This window comes from Pristiophorus japonicus, chromosome 21, assembly GCF_044704955.1.
Source record: "Pristiophorus japonicus isolate sPriJap1 chromosome 21, sPriJap1.hap1, whole genome shotgun sequence".
Lineage (NCBI taxonomy): Eukaryota > Metazoa > Chordata > Chondrichthyes > Pristiophoridae > Pristiophorus > Pristiophorus japonicus.
This window is the reverse complement of record NC_091997.1, coordinates 54,372,270-54,394,926: the sequence shown is the minus strand read 5'-3', so window position 1 is coordinate 54,394,926 and position 22,657 is coordinate 54,372,270. Positions and strand designations below refer to the sequence as shown.

Genomic DNA, 22,657 nt, shown 5'->3' with positions numbered 1-22,657 from the left:
AGCTTTGTGATGGGCGAAGAGTAGGATGATCTGCCAGTGCAGCTGAATGATGTGACACGAACAGAACCTGCATACGATGGGGATACACTTCAAGCATCCAATGATTTATAGGTTAATTTATCAGGGGGAATCAGATCAAATATTGGGCACAAGAGCTCCGACAGCACTTTGTAAACTTAGACGGCAGAATGGAGCTTGCTGGGCTGATCCCTGAAGTAGGGATAACACATCCCTCACTTGGTTCTGTGAAATAAAGTCTGTAGTGTCTAAATCTCGCTAATAAGCACGTGTGCAAATGCAAGTTCTGTGGACAGCACATGACCTCCTGCCGGCCTGAAGAAATTGCCCCCAGGCAGCTGGTGTGGGGAATGTCACGTTGATGCATTAGGGGAAACTCAAAGTTAGGGTTGATGGGACAGTGTAGAGGGAGCTTTACTCTGCATCTAACCCGTTCTGTACCTGTCCTGGGAGTGTTTGATGGGACAGTGTAGAGGGAGCTTTACTCTGTATCTAACCCGTGCTGTACCTGCCCTGGGAGTGTTTGATGGGACAGTGTAGAGGGAGCTTTACTCTGCATCTAACCCGTGCTGTACCTGCCCTGGGAGTGTTTGATGGGACAGTGTAGAGGGAGCTTTACTCTGTATCTAACCCATGCTGTAGCTGCCCTGGGAGCATTTGAAAAAAAATGCAAAATAAATTTGTTGGAATTCTGAAATAAAAACAGAACACTTTGGAAACACTCAGTGTCTGTGGAGAGGGGGAGCGAGGGTTAATACTCCAAGTTCTGTTTTTTTATTTCTGGGAGTGAGAGAGCTGGATACTCGGTGTACGCAGTGGAAGGTAGATTAGTCATCGCTAATAGTCCCTCGCCTAGATCAGTGCAAAATTCACCCAAAAAAGCACAGGGTTTTTTTTCCGTGTCCTTGGGAATTCTAAGAAAGAAACAAGATGTAGAAAAGAAATCCCCACTAAATGTGATGAAATTAGTTCAGCTCAGGCCCAAAGAAAACGACAGAATGACAAAATGGAAGGCTTTTATTCCAATATAAAAGTTTTTTTTAATTAAGTCCATGCTTACCACACACATACTATGATTGATTCAATAACTTTCCATTTACTTAAATAAACTCGAGAACAAAAAGATTCAGCTCACACCCTCCCTTCTCTCAGCCTCACGTTACACTGTGGCATTGGATGGAATACGATGGGTGTTAGTGCAAGGTGGCATCGGGTAGGTCTTGGGCTTCCCACCTAAATCCCTGACAAGTTAAGGATGTCCGCTTGCTGGTGAATATTGCAAACACTGGTTCGCAATCCAGGCTCAAACAGGTAACCACTCATCATATGTCAACCTAAATTGAGAGGCAGAGGTTAATTGACCCAAGAGATGATCATTCCTGCCCTCGCATCTCAGCAGGGGCTACTAGGCAGTGGTTAGCAGCAGGTAGCCTGGCTGATACCTTCCCCTCCTGTCACTAGCCCATGAGCCAAGACCAACTAGTGCTCTCCTACTGCCACCCAGGTCAAGATTAGCCAGCTCAGCAGAAACTCGGAATCAAACCCGGTGCCTTTGGGTCGATGTGACTTTGCTCTGCACTGGTTCACTAACTGAATAATTATCTACCCACGGTACCCCATTTAAAATTACAGTGCCCCTGCACGCGGCTCATCTTTCTCAACCTTCAACAATGCTTCCTTAAGATTAAGCTGGTTCATTGCATTAGTGTCGAACCTGATCTGTCTTGGCATTGTATCATTTGGTCAGAATGGCCAGTGTGTAATAACGAGGATTTGGCAGACAGGGTTTAATTACATTTCAGCAGTTAGTTGCAATAGCTTTTCCATCTGGGCCCGTTGCATGTGCAACAAGAACAAACTTCAGCCCTTGGCTGCTGAGCCATTCAGGAGTGAAAGCGGGAAGCACATTTTCAAAGGTACTGTAAATCTGGAACACGGTTGCTCAATAGGCTTGGATTCCAAATCAAAATGGAGATCGTTATATTTTTGTTGGGTAAGGGTAAGGGATATGGTGGAAAGAAAGTTGAAGTACAGATCAGCCATGATCTAATTGAATGGCTCAACAGGCTGGAGGGGCTGAATGGCCTCCTCCTGCTCTTATATTACCAGTGCCCAAAAGTGCTGTTGACTGGGATAGATCTGGGCATCATGTGCAGGCCCCTACCTTTCACTTGTGACCCTTGCCCGACTCACTGCTCCATGTACCTCAGAGTTTGCATTCATAGCCTGCCTGGACATGTAAACTGGACTGCAATTCAGTGCTGCTCTGTGGCAAGCAAATACAATTAGGAGCAAGGTTATCCCCGCATCCATGCAGTAAGTGAAAGAGCCCCTTTAAAACAGAATTATAGGCATTTTCCCTCTGAAAACCTGGCTTTCAAATGTCCACATTGGCACAGGCAGGAGGCAGACATCCCATCCATGCTGTGCTGCAGCCTCAGTGAGGGAGGGGGAGAGGAGGGGGCAGGGGTAAGGGGAGATTGGGCTAACTAAACTGCTAGCAAAACGGTGGAGGATTTCCTGGAGTGTATAAGGGATGGTTTTCTAGACCAATGTCGAGGAACCAACAAGGGAGCTGGCCATACTAGACTGGGTCTTGTGTAATGAGGGGGTTAATTAGCAATCTTGTGCGAGAGCCCTTGGGGAAGAGTGACCATAATATAGTAGAATTCTTCATTAAGATGGAGAATGACACAGTTAATTCAGAGACTAGGGTCCTGAACTTAAAGAAAGGTAACTTTGATGGCATGAGACGTGAACTGGGTAGGATAGGCTGGCGAGTGATAGGCAATGGCAGACATTTAAAAATCACATTTAAAGAAATTTAGAATTCAGCAGAGGAGGGCAAAGGGTTTAATTAGGAGGGGAAAATAGAGTATGAGTGTAGGATTGCAGGGAACATAAAAACTGACTGCAAAAGTTTCTATAGATATGTGAAGAGAAAAAGATTAGTGAAGACAAATGTAGTCAGAATCAGGCGAATTTATAATGGGGAACAAAGAAATGGCAAACCAATTGAACAAATGCTTTGGTTCTGGCTTCACGAAGGAAGACAAACCGAGGGTCTAGCAAGAAGGAGGAACTGAAGGAAACCCTTATTAGTCTGGAAATTGTGTTAGGGAAATTGATGTGATTGAAGGTTGATAAATCCCCAGGGCCTGATAGTCTGCATTCCAGAGTACTTAAGGAAGTGGCCCTAGAAATAATGGATGCATTGGTAGTCATTTTCCAACATTCAATAGACTCTGGATCAGTTCCTACGGATTTGAGGGTAGCTAATGTAACCCCACTTTTTTTTTTAAAAAAGGAGGGAGAGAAAACAGGAAATTATAGACCGGTTAGTCTGACATCGGTAGTGGGGAAAATGTTGGAATCAATTATTAAAGATGTAATAGCAGCGCATTTTGAAAGCAGTGTCAGGATCGGTCCAAGTCAGTATGGATTTATGAAAGGAAAAACCAGTGGATGTGATGTATTTGGACTTTCAAAAGGCTTTTGACAAGATCCCACACAAGAGATTAGTGTGCAAAAAAGCACAGGGTATTGGGGATAATGTATTGACATGGATAGAGAACTGGTTGGCAGACAGGAAGCAAAGAGTAGGAATAAACGGGTCCTTTTCAGAATGGCAGGCAGTGATTAGTGGGGTACGGCAAGGTTCAGTGCTGGGACCCCAGCTATTTACAATGTACATTAATGATTTGGACGAAGGAATTGAATGTAATATCTCCAAGTTTGCAGATGACTCTAAGCTGGGTGGCAGTGTGAGCTGTGAGGAGGATGCTAAGGGGCTACAGGGTGACTTGGACAGGTTAGGTGAGTAAGCAAATGCATGGCAGATGCAGTATGATATGGATAAATGTGAGGTTATCCACTTCGGTGGCAAAACAGGAAGGCAGATTATCTGAATGGTGCCAGATTAGGAAAAGGGGAGGTGCAACAAGACCTGGGTGTCATGGTACATCAGTCATTGAAAATTGGCATGCAGGAACAGCAAGCGGTGAAGATGGCAAATGGCATGCTGACCTTCATAGCGAGGGGATTTGAGTATAGGAGCAGGGAGGTCTTACTACAGTTGTACAAGGCCTTGGAGAGACCACACCTTGAATGTTGTGCACAGTTTTGGCCTCCTAATCTGAGGAAGGATGTTCTTGCTATTGAGGGAGTGCAGCGAAGGTTCACCAGACTGATTCCTGGGATGGCAGGACTGACATATGAAGAAAGATTGGATTGCCTCGGCTTATATTCACTGGAATTTAGAAGAATGAGAGGGGACTGCATAGAAACATATAAAATTCTGAGGGGATTGGACAGGTTAGATGCAGGAAGAATGTTCCCGATGTTGGAAAAGTCCAGAACCGGGGGTCACAGTCTAAGAATAAGGGGTAAGCCATTTAGGACCGAGATGAGGAGAAATGTCTTCACTCCGAGAATTGTGAACTTGTGGAATTCTCTACCACAGAAAGTTGTTGAGGCCAGTTCGTTAGATATATTCAAAAGGGAGTTAGATGTGGCCTTTACGGCTAAAGGGATCAAGGGGTATGGAAAGTAGAAACAGGGTACTGAAGTTGCATGATCATATTGAATGGTGATAAAGGCTCGAAGGGCCAAATGGTCTGCTCCTGCACCTATTTTTTATGTTTCTATGAGAGGGCAAGGGGGGGTGGGGGTGGGGGGCAGGGGGGAAGGGCGCGAGGGGGCGGGGGCCAGAGCGCACAAGGGGGGCCGGGGCAATATAGTCTAGGCGAGATATACCCAGAGGGAGTCTTGAGTCTTCTAGGTGTTCATTAACAGCTTAACATGCAAACGTCTCATTTAACTAAACGTTAAGATTTATAACTTTTCATTAAGAGAGAACAGTGCATTGTTGTAGGGGTTGAGCTGTAGAGTCCAGTCCTGGGATGCAGACATGAGATCTGCTCTCTCACTCACAGGAAGGACTCCAATACATTCATTTCCCATATCCCTGTAAGACTAGGGAGTAAATATTTGATATCACATCCAGACTCAAGCCTGTGATGTTCAGGAGTGCGTGATTAGACTCACATTGTTAGTGGCAGGAGCCAAGGAGCCGGTTGACTGGTGTGTTTCAGAGAGGCAGCATGCCTTGGAGAGCATCACATTGAATCTGAAGATAACCCTGCAAAGTTCACAGTAACATTGGGCTGCCAATACTGGAGGACAAAAGGTGCCAAATTTAAGCTGGGCCACTGGTATGCAAGTATCCCAAGTCAACATGTATTTGCGATACTCGTAGATGCTGCAGGTCAACAAATTCTCTGGGCAGGGAGAGTCACTGCTCTGCTCAGCGTATACTCTGCCTTCTGGTGGAATCCTCTGTCCTCTTCTCCCGCTGCCGCCCCCCTCCTCCTCCTCTCTTTCTCCCCCCCCACCCCCCCCGCAACCAGATTACAAGTCCACAGGAAACTCAGACAGGTCCTGACTCGCAAGTCAGAGTGAATCCATCAACGCTCAAGGGGATTTTTTTTTTTTTTACCCAAAGGGTTGTCTTCACTGGCAAGGACAGGGTTAGCTCTTGCACTGCAGACGCACCGAAATGCTCTCCAAGCCAGCAGTTTCTCAATACCTCAGCATCTTCACTATCGCTCGCCAAATGGAATGTAAGCAAAGCCAGCCCCAGGAAGAAAGGCCAGAAATCAGCAATCCAGAGCACCAGCCAGCCTGGCTCATCGTTGCAATTCTTCCACTCAGCTCCAGGTAAGCCTACAGACCAATGGGTCGGGTAGATAAAGTGACAGGTTACCAGTGACCTGTGCACATTTGCGGGGAGGAGGGGGGTGGTGGAGTTGGGTAAGTGGGAACCATACCAACGGGGGTGGGGTGCATTCACTCTGCCAGGAATCCAGAAACCCCACGTGGATTGCTGAGCGGTTGGACAAAGGGACACCTTTCTCACTGGCCGCTGATTCACCTTTAATTGGGGGCAAGCCTCGTGTAACTGGGTTAAATAGTGACATCGACACCTCCAGGCCAGGCCTCCTCCCATTCGCTCTTCCACCCCTGAAGCTGATTCTGAGCCGAGGTCTGGTCATGGGGATGATGCCTGCTCCCTGCTTTAAAGTGGCCATTCTTCCTGCGTGTGCAGTGTTGACTGTTCAATGAGCTGGGGCAGAAGTTAAGCTAATCTTGTCCTCGCCTGATGTCCAAATGTGCAATTCCAGTAAAGCAGGGGCTGGAAGGAAGGGGTGGGCGGGGAGTGATCAGGTGCAAAAACCCTGGTAAATATTCCTACCTCCCAAGTGCAAGGACGCAGGGAACATTTGCAGCTTTTCTCCAGCGGCCCTGGCTGAGCCCAGCTTGGAGCAGTGATTGAACCCGCCCGGCGACACCTTCCCCCGCTCACCACACCCCCAGTGACCGCACACCCAGACGCCCCCTCCCCCAGGCCGCCCCACCCCCAGGCGCCCTCTCCCCCGGGCCATCCCTTTCCCCACCCCCAGGCGCCCCCTCCCCCAGTGACCGCACCCCCAGGCCGACCCCCTTCCCCGGCCGCCCCACCCCCAGGCGCCCCCTCCCCCCGATCACCACACCCCCAGGCGCCCCCTCCCCCAGTGACCGCACCCCCAGATGCCCCCTCCCCCAGGCCGCCCCCCCCTTCCCCCCGGCCATCCCTTTCCCCACCCCCAGATGCCCCCTCCCCCCAGCCGACCCAGCCCCCCCTCCCCCCCAGCAACTGCTTTCAATCAGTTAGGAGGGCCCACATCCTTAGCAGGATTCTTTTCCTGTTATGATCCGCACTCGGTGCTCAATTTAATCCCAGCGTATTGCACAGGAGTGAACCAAGCTCACAAGCTGATCCTTGCTGTTGAAAGCCTTGGTGCCCATTCGATTTGCCAATGACTTGAGCCATGCAGGAGAAATGAGATTCTTCAGTAATCTAATTCTGCAAATACAAGTAGATAACAGTCTGTGATAAATCAAACGCACATTTGCATTGGTGATCATCTGGAAATTACATGTTAAACTAGGGATCGGTGATACCACCAACACCCACAAGTGCCACAGTAAAGTCACTACTGGATCCTACTGCTCAGTGCATCGCACATCTGCCCAAATCACCAGTTTAAACTCGATGCTTTGACTCTCAAGGGTTCAAGTCCAGTCCTGTTAGAAGCTGGCGAGCTGCAGTCAGGGCTGGGTGAGATGATGTCCGGCCCCAGTGCAGAACGTAGCAGAGTTTCATGCAGAATCGAGGATGAGAAGTGGGGCAAATGGAAGGGAGACACACGGTGGCGGGTGTGGAACTCGCTGTATAAATTGCCCTGAGCTTTTTTTTCCATTTAAAATCAAACATTTCAATTTGACGTGGGTCTGCTCACTCCAGGCAGCAGCCTCCCTCTGGTTATTTGGTACTTTTACATTGCTTTCACTTTGATCTGTTTCATCTTCATCTGACGCTTTTCCAATTTCTTCTGCTCCCGACGGAGTGCGGCCTCCTGCGAGGAAAAAGAGACAATTGAACCTTGCGAGACGTACAGAGGAAAAAGAAACACCTGCAGCAACTCATTGCTGCCTGGGATACCCACCACCGAGTGCTCCTGCTTTAGGCTAGGCTGACGAGGGGTGCTCATTGGGGTAACACGCTCGCCTCCGAGTCAGAAGGTTGTGGGTTCAAGTCCCACTCCAGAGACTTCAGCACATAAATCTCGGCTGATACTCTCAATGCAGTGCTGAGGGAGTGCCGCACTGTTGCGACGTTAAACCGAGGCCCCGTCTACCCTCTCAGATGGATGTAAAAGATCCCACGATACTTTTCAAAGAGCAGGGGAGTTTCTCCCCGGTCTCCTGGCCAATATTTATCCCTCAACCAACATCACAAATAGATTATCTGGTCATCGTCACATGGCTGTGTGTGGGAGCTTGCTGTGTGCACATTGGCTGCTGCATTTACCACATTACAACAGTGACTGCACTTTTGTTTTAAATATAAAAGTACTGCATTGGCTGTAAAGCGCATTGGTACGTCCCGAGGTTGTGAAAGGCGCTATATAAAAGCAAGTTCTTGCTTTTATTTCTTTAACTGCAGCAAAGGTGCATTCAGAGGAGGGAAGCATCCTTGGCTAACTAAGGAAGTAAAGGATGGTATCAAATTGAAAACAAATGCATACAAAGTGGCCAAGATTAGCAGGAGGTCAGAGGTTTTGGAAATTTTTTAAAATTCTAAAGAGGCAAAGTGTGTTAAAAAGATAAGCCTGAAGGCTCTGTGCCTCAATGCGAGGAGTATTCGGAATAAGATGGACAAATTAACTGCGCAGATAGCAGTTAACGGATATGATGTAATTGGCATCACGGAGATATGGCTCCAGGGTGACCAAGGCTGGGAACTCAACATCCAGGGGTGTTCAACAGTTAGGAAGGATAGACAGAGAGGAAATGGAGGCGGGGTGGCGTTGCTGGTTAAAGATGGAAATTAATGCAATAGTAAGGAGGGACATTAGCTTGGATGATGTGGAATCGGTATGGGTGGAGCTGCGGAATACCAAAGGGCAGAAAACACTAGTGGGAGTTGTGTACAGACCACCAAACAGTAGTAGTGAGGTTGGGGACAACATCAAACAAGAAATAAGGGATGTGTGCAATAAAGGTACAGCAGTTATCATGGGCGACTTTAATCTACATATTGATTGGGCTAACCAAACTGGTAGCAATGCAGTGGAGGAGGATTTCCTGGAGTGTATTAGGACCAATATGTCGAGGAACCAACTGGAGAGCTGGCCATTCTAGACTGGGTGATGTGTAATGAGAAGGGACTAATTAGCAATCTTGTTGTGCGAGGCCCCTTGGGGAAGAGTGACCATAATATGGTAGAATTCTTTATTAAGCTGGGGAGTGACACAGTTAATTCGGAAACTAGGGTCCTGAACTTAAGGAAAGGTAACTTCGACGGTATGAGGCGTGGATTGGCTAGAATAGACTGGCAAAGGATACTTAAAAAGTTGACGGTGGATAAGCAATGGCAAACATTTAAAGATCACATGGATGAACTTCAGCAATTGTACATCACTGTCTGGAGTAAAAATAAAACGGGGAAGGTGGCTCAACCGTGGCTAACAAGGAAAATTAAGGATAGTATTAGAACCAAGGAAGAGGCATATAAATTGGCTAGAAAAAGCAACAAACCTGAGGACTGGGAGAAATTTAGAATTCAACAAAGGAGGACTAAGGGTTTAATTAGGAGGGGGAAAATAGAGTACGAGAGGAAGCTTGCAGGGAACATAAAAACTGACTGCAAAAGCTTCTATAGATGTGTGAAGAGAAAAAGATTAGTGAAGACAAACAGAGGTCCCTTGCAGTCAGATTCAGGTGAATTTATAATGGAGAACAAAGAAATGGCAGACCAATTGAACAAATACTTCGGTTTTGTCTTCACGAAGGAAGACACAAATAACCTTCTGGATGTACTAGGGGACAGTGGGTCTAGTGAGAAGGAGGAACTGAAAGATATCCTTATTAGGCGGGAAATTGTGTTAGGGAAATTGATGGGATGGAAGGCCGATAAATCCCTGGGGCCTGATAGTCTGCATCCCAGAGTACTTAAGGAAGTGGCCCTAGAAATAGTGGATGCATTGGTGATCATTTTCCAACAGTCTATCGACTCTGAATCAGTTCCTATGGACTAGAGGGTAGCTAATGTAACACCACTTTTTAAAAAAGGAGGGAGAGAGAAAACGGATAATTATAGACCGGTTAACCTGACATCAGTAGTGGAGAAAATGTTGGAATCAATAATTAAGGATGAAATAGCAGCGCATTTGGAAAGCAGTGTCAGGATCGGTCCAAGTCAGCATGGATTTATGAAAGGGAAATCATGCTTGACAAATCTTTTGGAATCTTTTGAGGATGTAACTAGCAGAGTGGACAAGGGAGAACCAGTGAATGTGGTGTATTTGGATTTTCAAAAGGCTTTTGACAAGGTCCCGCACAAGAGATTGATGTGCAAAATCAAAGCACATGGTATTGGGGGTAATGTACTGATATAGGGAGAGAACTGGTTGGCAGACAGGAAGCAGAGAGTCGGAGAAACGGGTCCTTTTCAGAATGGCAGGCAGTGACTAGTGGAGTGCCGCAGGGCTCAGTGCTGGGACCCCAGCTCTTTACAATATACATTAATGATTTAGATGAAGGAATTAAGTGTAATATCTCCAAGCTGACACTAAACTGGATGGCGGTGTGAGCTGTGAGGAGGACGCTAAGAGGCTGCAGGGTGACTTGGACAGGTTAGGTGAGTGGGCAAATGCATGGCAGATGCAGTATAATGTGGATAAACGTGAGGTTATCCATTTTGGGGGCAAAAACACGAAGGCAGAATATTATCTGAATGGCAACAGATTAGGAAAAGGGGAGGTGCAACGAGACCTGGGTGTCATGGTTCATCAGTCATTGAAAGTTGGCATGCAGGTACAGCAGGCGGTGAAGAAAGTAAATGGTATGTTGGCCTTCAGAGCTAGGAGATTTGAGTATAGGAGCAGGGAGGTCTTACTGCAGTTGTACAGGGCCTTGGTGAGACCTCACCTGGAATATTGTGTTCAGTTTTGGTCTCCCAATCTGAGGAAGAACGTTCTTGCTATTGAGGGAGTGCAGCGAAGGTTCACCAGACTGAATCCAGGGATGGCAGGACTGACATCTGAGGAGAGACTGGATCAACTGGGCCTGTATTCACTGGAGTTTAGAAGGATGAGAGGGGATCTCATAGAAACGTATAAGATTCTGACGGGACTGGACAGGTTAGATGCGGGAAGAATGTTCCCGATGTTAGGGAAGTCCAGAACCAGGGAACATAGTCTTAGGATAAGGGGGAGGCCATTTAGGACTGAGATGAGGAGAAACTTCTTCACTCAGAGTTGTTAACCTGTGGAATTCCCTGCTGCAGAGTTGTTGATGCCAGTTCTTTGGATATATTCAAGAGGGAGTTAGATATGGCCCTTACGGCTAAAGGGATCAAGGGGTATGGAGAGAAAGCAGGAAAGGGGTACTGAGGGAATGATCAGCCATGATCTTATTGAATGGCGGTGCAGACTCGAAGAGCAGAATGGCCTACTCCTGCACCTATTTTCTATGTTTCTAAAACCAGCAAAGGACGACTAAAAAAAATAATAGAGGGAAGATAGAGTAAACTAGCAAGAAACATAACAGATAGAGTTTCTACAGGTATATAAAAAGGAAGAAAGCAGCTTAAGTAAACATTAGTCCCTTATAGGATGAGACTGGGGAATTAATAATGCGGAGCAGGAAAATGGCAGGGACGTTGAACAAATATTTTGTATCGGTCTTCACGGTAGAAGACACAAAACATCCCAATAGTGGATAATCAATGGGCTATATGGAGGGAGGAACTTAAATCACTAAAGAAAAGATACTCAGTAAAATAATGGGTCTAAAGGTGGACAAGTCCCCTGGACCTGATGGCTTGCATCCTCAGATCTTAAGAGAAGTGGCTGCAGAGATAGTGGATGCATCGGTTGCAATGTACCAAAATTCCCTGGATTCTGGGGAGGTCCCAGTGGATTGGAAAACTGCAAATGTAACGCCCCTATTTAAAAAAGAAGGCAGACAGAAAGCAAGAAACTATAGACCAGTTATCCTCACATGTCGTTGGGAAAATGCTGGAGTCCATTATTAAGGAAGCAGTCGCAGGACATTTGGAAAAGCATAATACAGTGAAGCAGAGTCAGCATGGTTTTATGAAAGGGAAATCATGTTTGACAAATTGCTGGAGTTCTTTGAGGATGTAATGGGCAAATTGGATAAGGGGGAACCAGTGGATGTGGTGTATTTGGATTTCCAGAAGGCATTCGACAAGATGCCACATAAAAGGTTACTACACAAGATAAAAGTTCACGGGGTTGGGGGTAATATATCAGGATGGATAGAGGATTGGCTAACTAACAGAAAACAGAGAGTCGGGATAAATGGGTCATTTTCTGGTGGCAAACGGTAACCATTGGGGCGCCGCAGGGATCGGTGCTGGGGCCTCAACTATTTACAATCTATGTTAATGACTTGGATAAAGGGACCGAGTGTGACGTAGCCAAGTTTGCTGATGATACAAAGATAGGTGCGAAAGCAAATTGAGGGGAGGACACAACAAATCTGCAAAGGGATATGGACAGGCTAAGTGAGTGGGCAAACATTTGGCAGATGGAGTACAATGTGGGAAAATGTGAGGTTATCCACTTTGGCAGTAAGAATAAAAAAGTTAATTATTATTTAAATGGAGAGAGATTAGAAAGTGCTGCAGTACAGAGGGATCTGGGGGTCCTTGTGCATGAAACACAAAAAGTTAGCATGCAGGTACAGCAAGTAATCAGGAAGGCAAATGGAATGTTGGCCTTTATCGCAAAGGGGAGAGAGTATAAAAGTAGAGAAGTCCTGCTACAACTGTACAGGGTAATGGTGAGGCCACACCAGTTTTGGTATACAGTTTTGGTCTCCTTATTTAAGGAGGGATATACTTGCATTGGAGGCTGTTCAGAGAAGGTTCACTGCGTTGATTCCCGAGTTGAAGGGGTTGACTTAAGAAAGGTTGAGCAGATTGGGCCTATACTCATTGGAGTTTAGAAGAACGAGAGGTGATCTTATTGAAATGTATAAGATTCTGAGGGGGCTTGACAAGGTAGATGCAGAGAGGATGTTTCCCTCATGGGGAAATCTAGAACTAGGGGGCATAGTTTCAGAATAAGCGGTCGCCCATTTAGAACGGAGATGAGGAGCAATTTCTTCAGAGGGTTGTAAATCTGTGGAATTTTCTGCCCCAGAGAGCTGTGGAGGCTGGGTTATTGAATATATTTAAGGTGGAGATAGACAGATTTTTGAGCGATAAAGGAGTGAAGGGTTATGGGGAGCGGGCAAGGAAATGGAGCTGAGTCCATGATCAGATCAGCCATGATCTTATTAAATGGTGGAGCAGGTTCGAGGGGCCGAATGGCCAACTCCTGCTCCTATTTCTATGAGGGGGGTTGTTACTATGGGGTACACTTGCTCACCTCAAGGGTTAACATCAGGATCACCTGCACATCCCAGAGGAAGATGTGAACACAAGGCTGGGGGTTTAGAGGAAGAAAAGGCAGCCTCTGGTGGCTCCTCTGCTTCCATGTCCCTCGGCACTGTGCACAGCCGGAGTGGTGCCCAAAGCCAGCAAGCTAGTGAGCAATGTGCTCACTTGTTCACATTCATTCCTACGTCTGCCTTGGCATTTAGCAGCTAAAAGTCAGTGTCAGCGTGGCTTGTGAGTGGGTAGCACTCTTGCCTCTGAGTCAGAAGGTTGTGGGTTCAAGCCACACTCCAAGACTTGAGCACACAATACAGGTTGATACTTCATTGAAGCGCCGAGGGGGGTGTTGCACTGTCGGAGGTGCTGTCCTTTGGATGAGGTATTAAACAAAGGTCCCATCTGCCTGCTTATGTGGATGTAATAAAAGATCCCATGGCACAATAGGAGGAGGGGAGGGACTTCTCCCAGTGACGTAGCCAACATTCTTCAACCAACAGCACCAAAAAGATCAGGTCAATCATTTGCTGTTTGTGGGATCTTGCTTTGCAGATTTATTGGCTGTGAGGCACTTGGGGGTGTCCGGAGACGAGGTGCTGTGTCAATGCAGATTCCGTCTTAAAATCCCGCATCAATTCGACAGAAGAGCAAAATAAAACACTATATACGCATCGTACAAATGGAACTCAAGACATCTGTTGTGCAGAGAGATCGCAATCCTCTTCGCTGCTGATATCACTCAGGTGAGGAAGTTGGTACAACAGGTGACCTGACCCTTTAGCTCTCGGATCTGGATACAAATTCAGGCCTGACTGCTGGGTTTAAATTTTGCTCTGTCTGCTGGCTGCAAGGATTCCACAATGAGTTTTGTATCGTCTCCATCCAGTTTCTAGTGCGTATGGATCAACAGCACTGGAAAAAGGTCACAATGCTGCAGTATGGGGAGATCGCTGGATGTCAGGGGATGTTTACTGTGCAACCAACTGGGCTATATTGGTTGTGGACTGGGAGTGCTTGACACCAACACTCACCTAAAAATAAACACGTGTCACACAGTTACTGTCAAGAGACTTGCTCCACACTTCAGTTGTACTTTTAGCAGACTTGCCTTAACCCCAACACACACAACTGAAGTGCCGGGCATCACAAGTGAATGCCAAATACACTGGCTCTTACATTGGGTCAGTTGGTAAAAGCAGTGCGTGACTGAGCCTTTCAGATCAGGAAGGCCTCAGGTCCAGCCCTACTCTGATCGTTGCTCTCAGCCAGGGGCACTACAATTAGACTCTGTGCTCCTTGACTAGGAAGTGAGGGAAAAAGACTTGCATTTCTATAGCGCCTTTCACAATCACCGGATGTCCCAAAGTGGTTTGCAGGCCAATGAAGTACTTTTTATTGGAGTGTAGTCACTTTTGTAATGTAGGAAACGCTGCAGCAAATTTGCGCACAGCAAGCTCCCACAAACAGCAATGTGATAATGACCAGATAATTTGTATTTGGTGATGCTGATTGAGGGATAAATACTGGCCAGGACACCGGAGATAACTCCACTGCTCTTCTTCAAAATAGTGGCCGTGGGATCTTTTACCTCCACTTAAGAGCAGACAAGGCCTCGGTTTAATGTCTCATCTGAAAGACAGCCCCTCTGACTGCACTGGGAGCGTCAGCCTAGATTTACGTGCTTAAGCCCCTGGAGTGGGACTCTGACCCAGAGGTGAAGGCGCTGCCCACTGAGGCACGGCTGACACAAAGCGAGAGGTTCACAAGGGACGAGGCCAAGGTCTTCACGTAGGGCTCTTGCAGCGGGCAGTTTCATTCCAGTGGCCTGGCCTGGATTGGAACACAGATCTCCGCAATGAAAGGCCAGTGCCCACACCGAGCGAGTGGCTGACAGAGCTGGGTCAGTCCCAGGGTTCTCTCGTACCTCAAGCCTGCGCTGCTTCTCCGGGTCCTCCTCATTCATGATCCTTTCCTTCTCCGCTCGCTTTTTCTCCTCCCTGCGTGTCTGGGCAGCTTCTTGACGCTGCGCGTGGGTCATCTTTAGAAAGTTCTCCTCCACACGAGCACGATTCTTGTCAGCTTTCATCTTACCCTGAGCGGGGACGGGATAAAAACAAAGTCAGTGCAGTTACTGGTATAGTCACTTGCATGGAGGAGCGAGGGAGAGAGAAGTGGAAGGGGGGCAGGGCAGGGAGGGGGGGGGGGGGTGTTGGAGTAGGGGGAAGAGGGGAGAGAAAAAAGAAGGGGATGTAAGGGAAGGGGAGTACCTCATGCCAGCTGAATACGCTAACACTGGCAGAGATACATAGACATCCTGCTGCCAGCCTTAGGACAGCAAGTGCAGGTAGATATTTGTCAAATTCGAGTCAATTAGAAATAACTGATTGAGGGGTTGAAGAGATATAGCAAAGTAATTGTATGTTGCAAACTTTGGGAATGGCCAGAAGGTCCTATACATCCTCATGTCCTTAAACTTGTGAGCAGTAGACATCGGTGGGGTGGGGGGGGTGGAAATAGAGTGGAGAGACGAGCAAGGAAAACTGGTAAATGGACCCCTCCAACCTAACAAAATGGAAGTTCATGTACTAGTCGATGGTTAAACCAATCAGCCGGGCAGTGAGACACCGCAGTGCGCACAGTGAACCAATCAGGGCGCAAAGTACGCGCGCAATGATCTCTCACCTCCCTGTTCAGACGGTATTTCTTCGCCTTGTCGATGCTGTAAATAACCATGTTCATTAACGGCAGCAAGGACTCCATGTCCTTTGGAGAAGTGTTGCCGATTCCAGGCACTGCACAGAATAAACACACACACAAGGCTTGATCTCGATCATGATCAATCAACTGCACGTTCAGAAATAACACAATGGATCAAATTCAGAAATCGGACAGATTTGATCTCAGGAGAGGGGCCGAGGGGAGCTTCCTGTACCCTTATGAAGCACTGGTTCATAATCGGCGAGTAATTGCACAGAGTCCAATGCTTTCTCACCATCAATGCAACTTCCTCCAACTACTTCCATTTTTACACCCCCTAAATTCGAAGTTTTAAATCTGCATTTTGTGTGCTCCCCCCACCCCCAACCACAAGGCCTCAGGCTCCCTCGCCTCCCTCCCCACCCCCCCGAATGAGCCCAGAGTCCGAGACTTACCATTAAATGTAAACAGTAGTGTCTTTTTAGTGTCAGGCAGCTTGAGGGGTTGACCCTCTCTGAACAAAAACAAAAGGGAAAGAAAAGAGACATTCAGCAAATTCAAGAGGCGCCGACTCCAGTAAAGCTGCCTCCTGATTGTACAGACAGGCGACAAATAAATACTGCAGAATATTTTAACTTCCAGACAATGAATAAATAAAGAGTCATTAAAAGTATTGCTTTTAATTTAGTGCACCAATAATGCATCTTCCCTTCGCTCTGCCAACACAAACTGTAAGGAACAATCTGGTTTAAGTGAGCCTGCCATTGAGTACATGGGCATTGTGCAGGTGATTTTTATTCTCCAACCATAGAAGTTAAGAGCGGTTGAGGAAGTTGAACTCCGGACCAGTGCTCCAAGGGGAGTGTTTGCTCCCTGAAGGTGCCGACTTTCTCTTTCACCAGGCAAACAGCATCCTCCAGCACATCAGCCAAGCAGCTTGAGCCCAAATACAGAGCAGCAGCAGGCTATGTGACTGTGAGGTTGCAACACAGCCAGGTCCAATCCTGTACTTTTCCGACATTCACACACACGGTCCTGGAATCACCGGGAGTCCTGAATCATTGCTTCAACCTTAGGCCAGGGATGCTGAAGGTACTGCTAATGCCACATTGCTGCCCCAGCATACAAGAGCTTACTCAGCATAGACCAGATATTGTATCAGGGACCACCTGCACATCTGTGTGGCTCAGAGTTACACCGGGCGGTGTATGTTCCGGTCTGTGTGGCTCAGAGTTACACCGGGCGGTGTATGTTCCGGTCTGTGTGGCTCAGAGTTACACCGGGCGGTGTATGTTCCGGTCTGTGTGGCTCAGAGTTACACCGGGCAGTGTGTTCCCAGTCTGTGTGGCTCAGAGTTACACCGGGCGGTGTATGTTCCGGTCTGTGTGGCTCAGGTTTACACCGGGCAGTGTGTTCCCAGTCTGTGTGGCTCAGAGTTACACCGGGCGGTGTATGTTCCGGTCTGTGTGGCTCAGAGTTACACCGGGCGGTGTGTTCCCGGTCTGTGTGGCTCAGTTACACCGGGCGGTGTATGTTCCGGTCTGTGTGGCTCAGAGTTACACCGGGCGGTGCGTTCCCAGTCTGTGTGGCTCAGGTTTACACCAGGCGGTGTATGTCCCGGTCTGTGTGGCTCAGAGTTATACCGGGTGGTCTATGTCCCTGGTCTGTGTGGCTCAGTCCCAGCAGCACAGCACATTGGTGTTCCAGCAACCATGACATGGTGGCGCCTATACCCATCATTAAATCCGAGAAGTTACTGATGTCACGAATACTGTGAGGGAGCAGCGATGCCCAAGTGCCAGGCATGGCTACACAGAGGCACAGAGACATCACAGAAGGCTGTTCACCAATGTGTGCCCTGGCAGCTAATCACTGCATATTGGCAGAGGCTCAGGAGCAACCCCCCCGGGCTGCGAACCCACAATCGATAAAAATCTGAAAAAGGTAAACATTAGTTGAATCAGGATTTCCCACACCATCGATATCTGAAACATTCACTGATCACAATACAATACAGTTCAGCAGGTGAAGCAGGGCTCCTCATGCACATATTATTGCTACCTACTCTTGCATAATTTTAGCCCCAGAGAACTGGTCCGAGAAATGAACAGACTCAATCTTGTCGGCGTGATTCGATAGGAAGTGCACCATCTGGGAACAGAAAGGGAAAACGAAACTCAACACTTCAAGTCAGTCCCTAGTAAACACCTGAACAGAGTACAAAGATAACACACACACACGTCACTGTAATGTGGATGGACCAGAAAAGGACTCGGGGGTGGTCATGGAGGGTATGAGCTGGACAGTGGGTTGGATACGGCCTTTTTACCATTGTAACCTGGGCACAAAATTCCAGCTGAGTATAATAAATACAGTGAGGTAAATCTTTATGCTGGATGTAATACTCGTATGAATCCAGCTCCCAATTGACAAGGACTCTCAAAATTGAGAGCCCATAGGACGATTGGTGTGGAAAATGGGCACGGGTTGAGTAGGTTAGGGCAGAGCCCCATTGATGGGACGGTGTAGAGGGAAGATTTACTCTGTATCTAACCCGTGCTGTCCCTGCCCTGGGAGTGTTTGAAACAAAAAGGTGCAGATGTTATATTTTCTGTTTTTATTTCAGAATTCTTGGAAACACTCAGGTCAGTCCGCATCTGTGGGGCGAGGAAGCGAGGGTTAACACTTCAAGATCCGTTTTTATTGCTAGATTTGTTTGATCTGGATACTCGGTGTACAAAGGAAAGTGTTTAATGTCATTAGTAATCAACCCAGACAGCCAGAGACACGTACATATACACGCACGTGCGCACACGTGAAAGCACGCACACTCTAGCCAACGACCCCTCGTGCTGAAACCAATTTTAGCCTCTATCACCCTCTGGCTGAGATTGGGTAACTCAGCGCAGGCCAGGGATGCCAAGTCAGTTAGCTGCTGCTTTTACAAAATGAGCCATCGGAGGACTCGAGGCCGAGGCTGTAACAGATAGTTCAGTGAGGAATTCTGTTAACTTTTACATACTCTACTTCCACAATTCAACACACTCACCCTGTTGTCCAGGATACCCTCTGTGACCTCGCCCATCTCCGACAGGATAGATAGCGAATCAGGAAGCCCAAACTTAATCCCTGACTTGGGCTTATCGCTGCAGAACTCACTCTAAAATGAAAAAGAGTGTGTCTGTGACCACGTGGTGCAGCAATCGCCGTTATCAAGATAAAGACTGCAGGACCAGCAGTTAGTTAGCAGCAAGCTATCGATCCACCAACACAATGGGAATTAAACAGACGTCAATCAGCGATGTGCTCACAGCAGCCTCCCTGCCATTGCTGAAGTGTTGGTGTTAAAATCAGCTTATTTCCAGCAGTGGTTACATAAGAACATAAGGCCCCTCGAGCCTGCTCCTCCATTTAATACGATCTTGGCTGATCCGATCATGGACTCAGGTCCACTTTCTCGCCCACTCCTTAATCCCTTATCGGTTAAGAAACTGTCTATCGCTGTCTTAAATTTATTCAATGTCCCAGCTTCCACAGCTCTCTGAGGCAACGAATTCCACAGATTTACAACCCTCTGAGAAAAGACATTTCTCATCTCAGTTTTAAATGGGCGGCCCCTTATTCTAAGATTATGCCCTCTAGTTCTAGTCTCCCCCAGTGGAAACATTCTCTCTGCATCCACCTGGTCAAGCCCCCTCATAATCTTATACGTTTCGATAAGATCACCTCTCAATCTTCTGAATTCCAATGAGTAGAGGCCCAACCTCCTCAACCTTTCCTCATAAGTCAAACCTCTCATCCCCGGAATCAACCTAGTGAACCTTCTCTGAACTGCCTCCAAAGCAAGTATATCCTTTCGTAAATCTGGAAATCAAAACTGCACGCAGTACTCCAGTATGACAGAAAGCTCTGGAATGTGTTCTAGCTGTTAAATGCAAGTGCCCTAGTATCTGCTTGCAGTCTGTGTTCAGCTGCAGTAAGAATTGAAGGGCCGTCACTACAATGATTTCCATCCTCGCCGACGCAGGAAAATATTTAGATACTCAGCAATCTGTAGCTCCTGCTACTTAAAGACTTACATTTATATAGTGTCTTTCACGACCACTGGACATCTCAAAGCGCTTTACAGCCAATGAAGTACTTTTAAAGTGTAGTCACTGTTGTAATGTGGGAAACATGGCAACCAATTTGTGCACAGCAAGCTCCCACAAACAGCAATGTGATAATGACCAGATAATCGTTTTTTGTTATGTTGATTGAGGGATAAATATTGGCCAAGACACCCGGGATATATCATTAAAACGCTAACTTATTAATGCCCCATTTACCAGTTACCATGATGCCTGCTTAACAAATCTCTAATATTATACATTATTAATTTAAAAAATGATTTCAGAGACATAAATCTTTGGAATATTAAGTGGCACAGCTCCACGATGTACACAGCCCAGCCACAGCAGTGTTAGGCCCATAGCGCATCACTCTGCAGGGAAATGAATTGAAATGTCGGCACTTAGTAACATTAGGAACAGGAGGCCATTCAGCCCCTTGGGCCTGTTCCGCCATTCAATTAGATCGTGGCTGATCTGCACCTCAACTCTATTTTTCTGCTTTTGCTCCATATCTCAAGAACCATACACAACAAAAATCTATTGATCTATGTCAGTCTTGAAAACTACCAATCAATTGTTGGTAATACTGTACCAGTTAAATTGGCAAAATCCAACGTGTGCAAACAGCACCAGGAAGTAATGCTTCACAGAAGGATAGACATCGAGAGCCTGATCCCATGGGCACGGACCAATGCCAGCCTTGCATACTGTACAAGATGCTCGCAAAGAGCAGCAGCCACGGTGACTGGCCACCATTACGTACCAAGTCCTGCATCTCCTTCTGCATCCGGACCATGGCCTTCCGTGACCCGATGGCAAATACATAGGTGTCCATGTCTTCCTCATTCATCGTCACTTTGATTTGCTGCAGAAGGAACCACAATAAGCTCTCATTTCCATTCCTTCCTCAAAAGGCAAACATGTGCGCAGTAAACCGAGGGGACGAGAGCACAGAAACCACGACAGAAAGCTGGTATGTGAGGCTGGAGAGTTATTGGTTATGTTTACCAATTGCACAGGAGCTCTCAGCCTGCAAGTAATGGCAGGTATTGTTAAATAAGGGTTAGACACCCTTAGAATGGATGAAGAATGTGGGCTAAACTACTTGCACCTTGAGTTTTATTGGAGGCGGTGATTGAAATCGGGAGACAAAAATGGGGGACGCACTTAATGGGATAATCAAAAAGCAAAATACTGCAGACGCTGGAAACCTAGGAAAGGCTGGAAATGCTGAGCTAGACAGGCAGCATGTGTCTGCTCATTTCACCAGTATTTTCTAAGAATTTCTTTTCCCAAGAAGCTACAACAGTAGATATCGTATCCTTGGGACTTTCAGGAAACTTCGAACTAGATTAGATTTGCTTGATTATAAATGGGCAACAATTCTGGGTCTTCCAATTCCATGGTAACAGCCAATAGTTTATGTAAGGATTTTTCTGGCTCAGTGTGGAGCCAGATAAATAAAACGGCTAAAAAAAAAAGCTAACAGATGGTCCCCATAAATAACTCCAGACTGGAAAGGGGTTTCGAGAAGGTACCGCAGGGGTCCCCTCGGGACCCCTGCCATTTTTAACATATTAATGTGGATCATAAGCAAAACCCCAAAGTCTGCAGATGACACTAATTATAAGGCTGGGCACTTACTGAACAACAGGCACACAGATCTGGTGGGATTTAGGAGATTGACTCGGTTCCACTGCAGACATATAACGCACTCACACTAAATCCTTCTGTGCACACGAACACAGACAGCAACCCGTTGATATTAAAACCTTCAACAGTTGAGCCAATGGGCTCACAGAGGGATTTAGTAAAACTGTATTAAGCATTTGTATAATGAAAAACTCTGGTTGGAACATATCTTATAGATACCCGGGCCAATATGGTGCAGATGCAGTTCAATATAGATAAGTAAAACATTATTGAGAGCAAGGAACCAGTCATTACTTTCAAAACCGCTTTCTAAACTCTTCTGACTTGCCGCATCTCTCCCCATCTCGAAAATCATCTTAAAAACCTCTCTCTGGCCACCTCCACTAATGTATCACTGCCTGCTCAGTGCTGCGTCAGCCCTACTGTGTGTTGCGTTGTTAAAGGCGGTATACAAGTGTAAAGTTTAGGTGACACCATGCTGGTAGAGGAAGGTCGCAGGGTTGCAGTGCATAAACCTAATCAGTTATCGACCTTGCTGCAAGAAAGGAGTCAACAAAGAACCTGGGTAATATTAGCAGAGTAACAGATTACAAATTAAACAAGGTTTACTTTGTTGCAGTACGTGTGCATTACTGGCCAATTACTGGAAGGATATTGCTGCTCCAGAGAAGGAAAAAAGACAAGCAATCATTTAAGGCCCGAGAATTTGGGATGAAATGACGATTTTGATCGACTGAGAACACGAATCTGATCTCACATTCTAGATTTTGATGGAGTTGCCTGGTTAGAGCTTTTCATTTTTTTTCTTTCAGGCTATTCACCAAGAGGGCTAGGGATACTCCCCAAACACTTTCAATGTGTGTTTTAGTGTGTGGGTGAGTATGTATGTTAATAGGTGAAAGCGCAGGGGCGGGGGGGAGGGAGGGATGGGAAGCAGGGGGGGGGGGGTGGATGGGAAGCGGGGGGGGGGGGGGTGGAGGGGAGCGGGGGAGGGGAGCGGGGGAGGGGAGCGGTGGAGGGCAGCGGGGGGGGGGGGGTGGAGGGCAGCGGGGGGGGGGGTGGAGGGCAGCGGGGGGAGGGGGGTGGAGGGCAGCAGGGGGGGGGGGTGGAGGGCAGCAGGGGGGGGGGGGTGGAGGGCAGCAGGGGGGGGGGTGGAGGGCAGCAGGGG

General features: G+C 47.2%; 1 protein-coding gene across 1 annotated transcript in view; it reads right to left on the bottom strand.

Annotated features, from left to right (window-relative positions):
• Nucleotides 1-6,899: 6,899 nt before the first annotated feature.
• Nucleotides 6,900-22,657, bottom strand: part of ccdc47 (coiled-coil domain containing 47) — a 40,222-nt gene continuing 24,464 nt past the window's right edge. The window contains exons 7-13 of the mRNA XM_070864771.1: nt 20,600-20,701; nt 18,774-18,884; nt 17,790-17,875; nt 16,180-16,238; nt 15,710-15,819; nt 14,952-15,119; nt 6,900-7,475 (exon numbers count right to left, since the gene is read on the bottom strand). Of these exons, the coding sequence (XP_070720872.1) occupies nt 7,395-7,475; nt 14,952-15,119; nt 15,710-15,819; nt 16,180-16,238; nt 17,790-17,875; nt 18,774-18,884; nt 20,600-20,701 (717 nt within the window). The 3' untranslated portion in view covers nt 6,900-7,394. The remainder of the gene's footprint in view (nt 7,476-14,951; nt 15,120-15,709; nt 15,820-16,179; nt 16,239-17,789; nt 17,876-18,773; nt 18,885-20,599; nt 20,702-22,657) is intronic.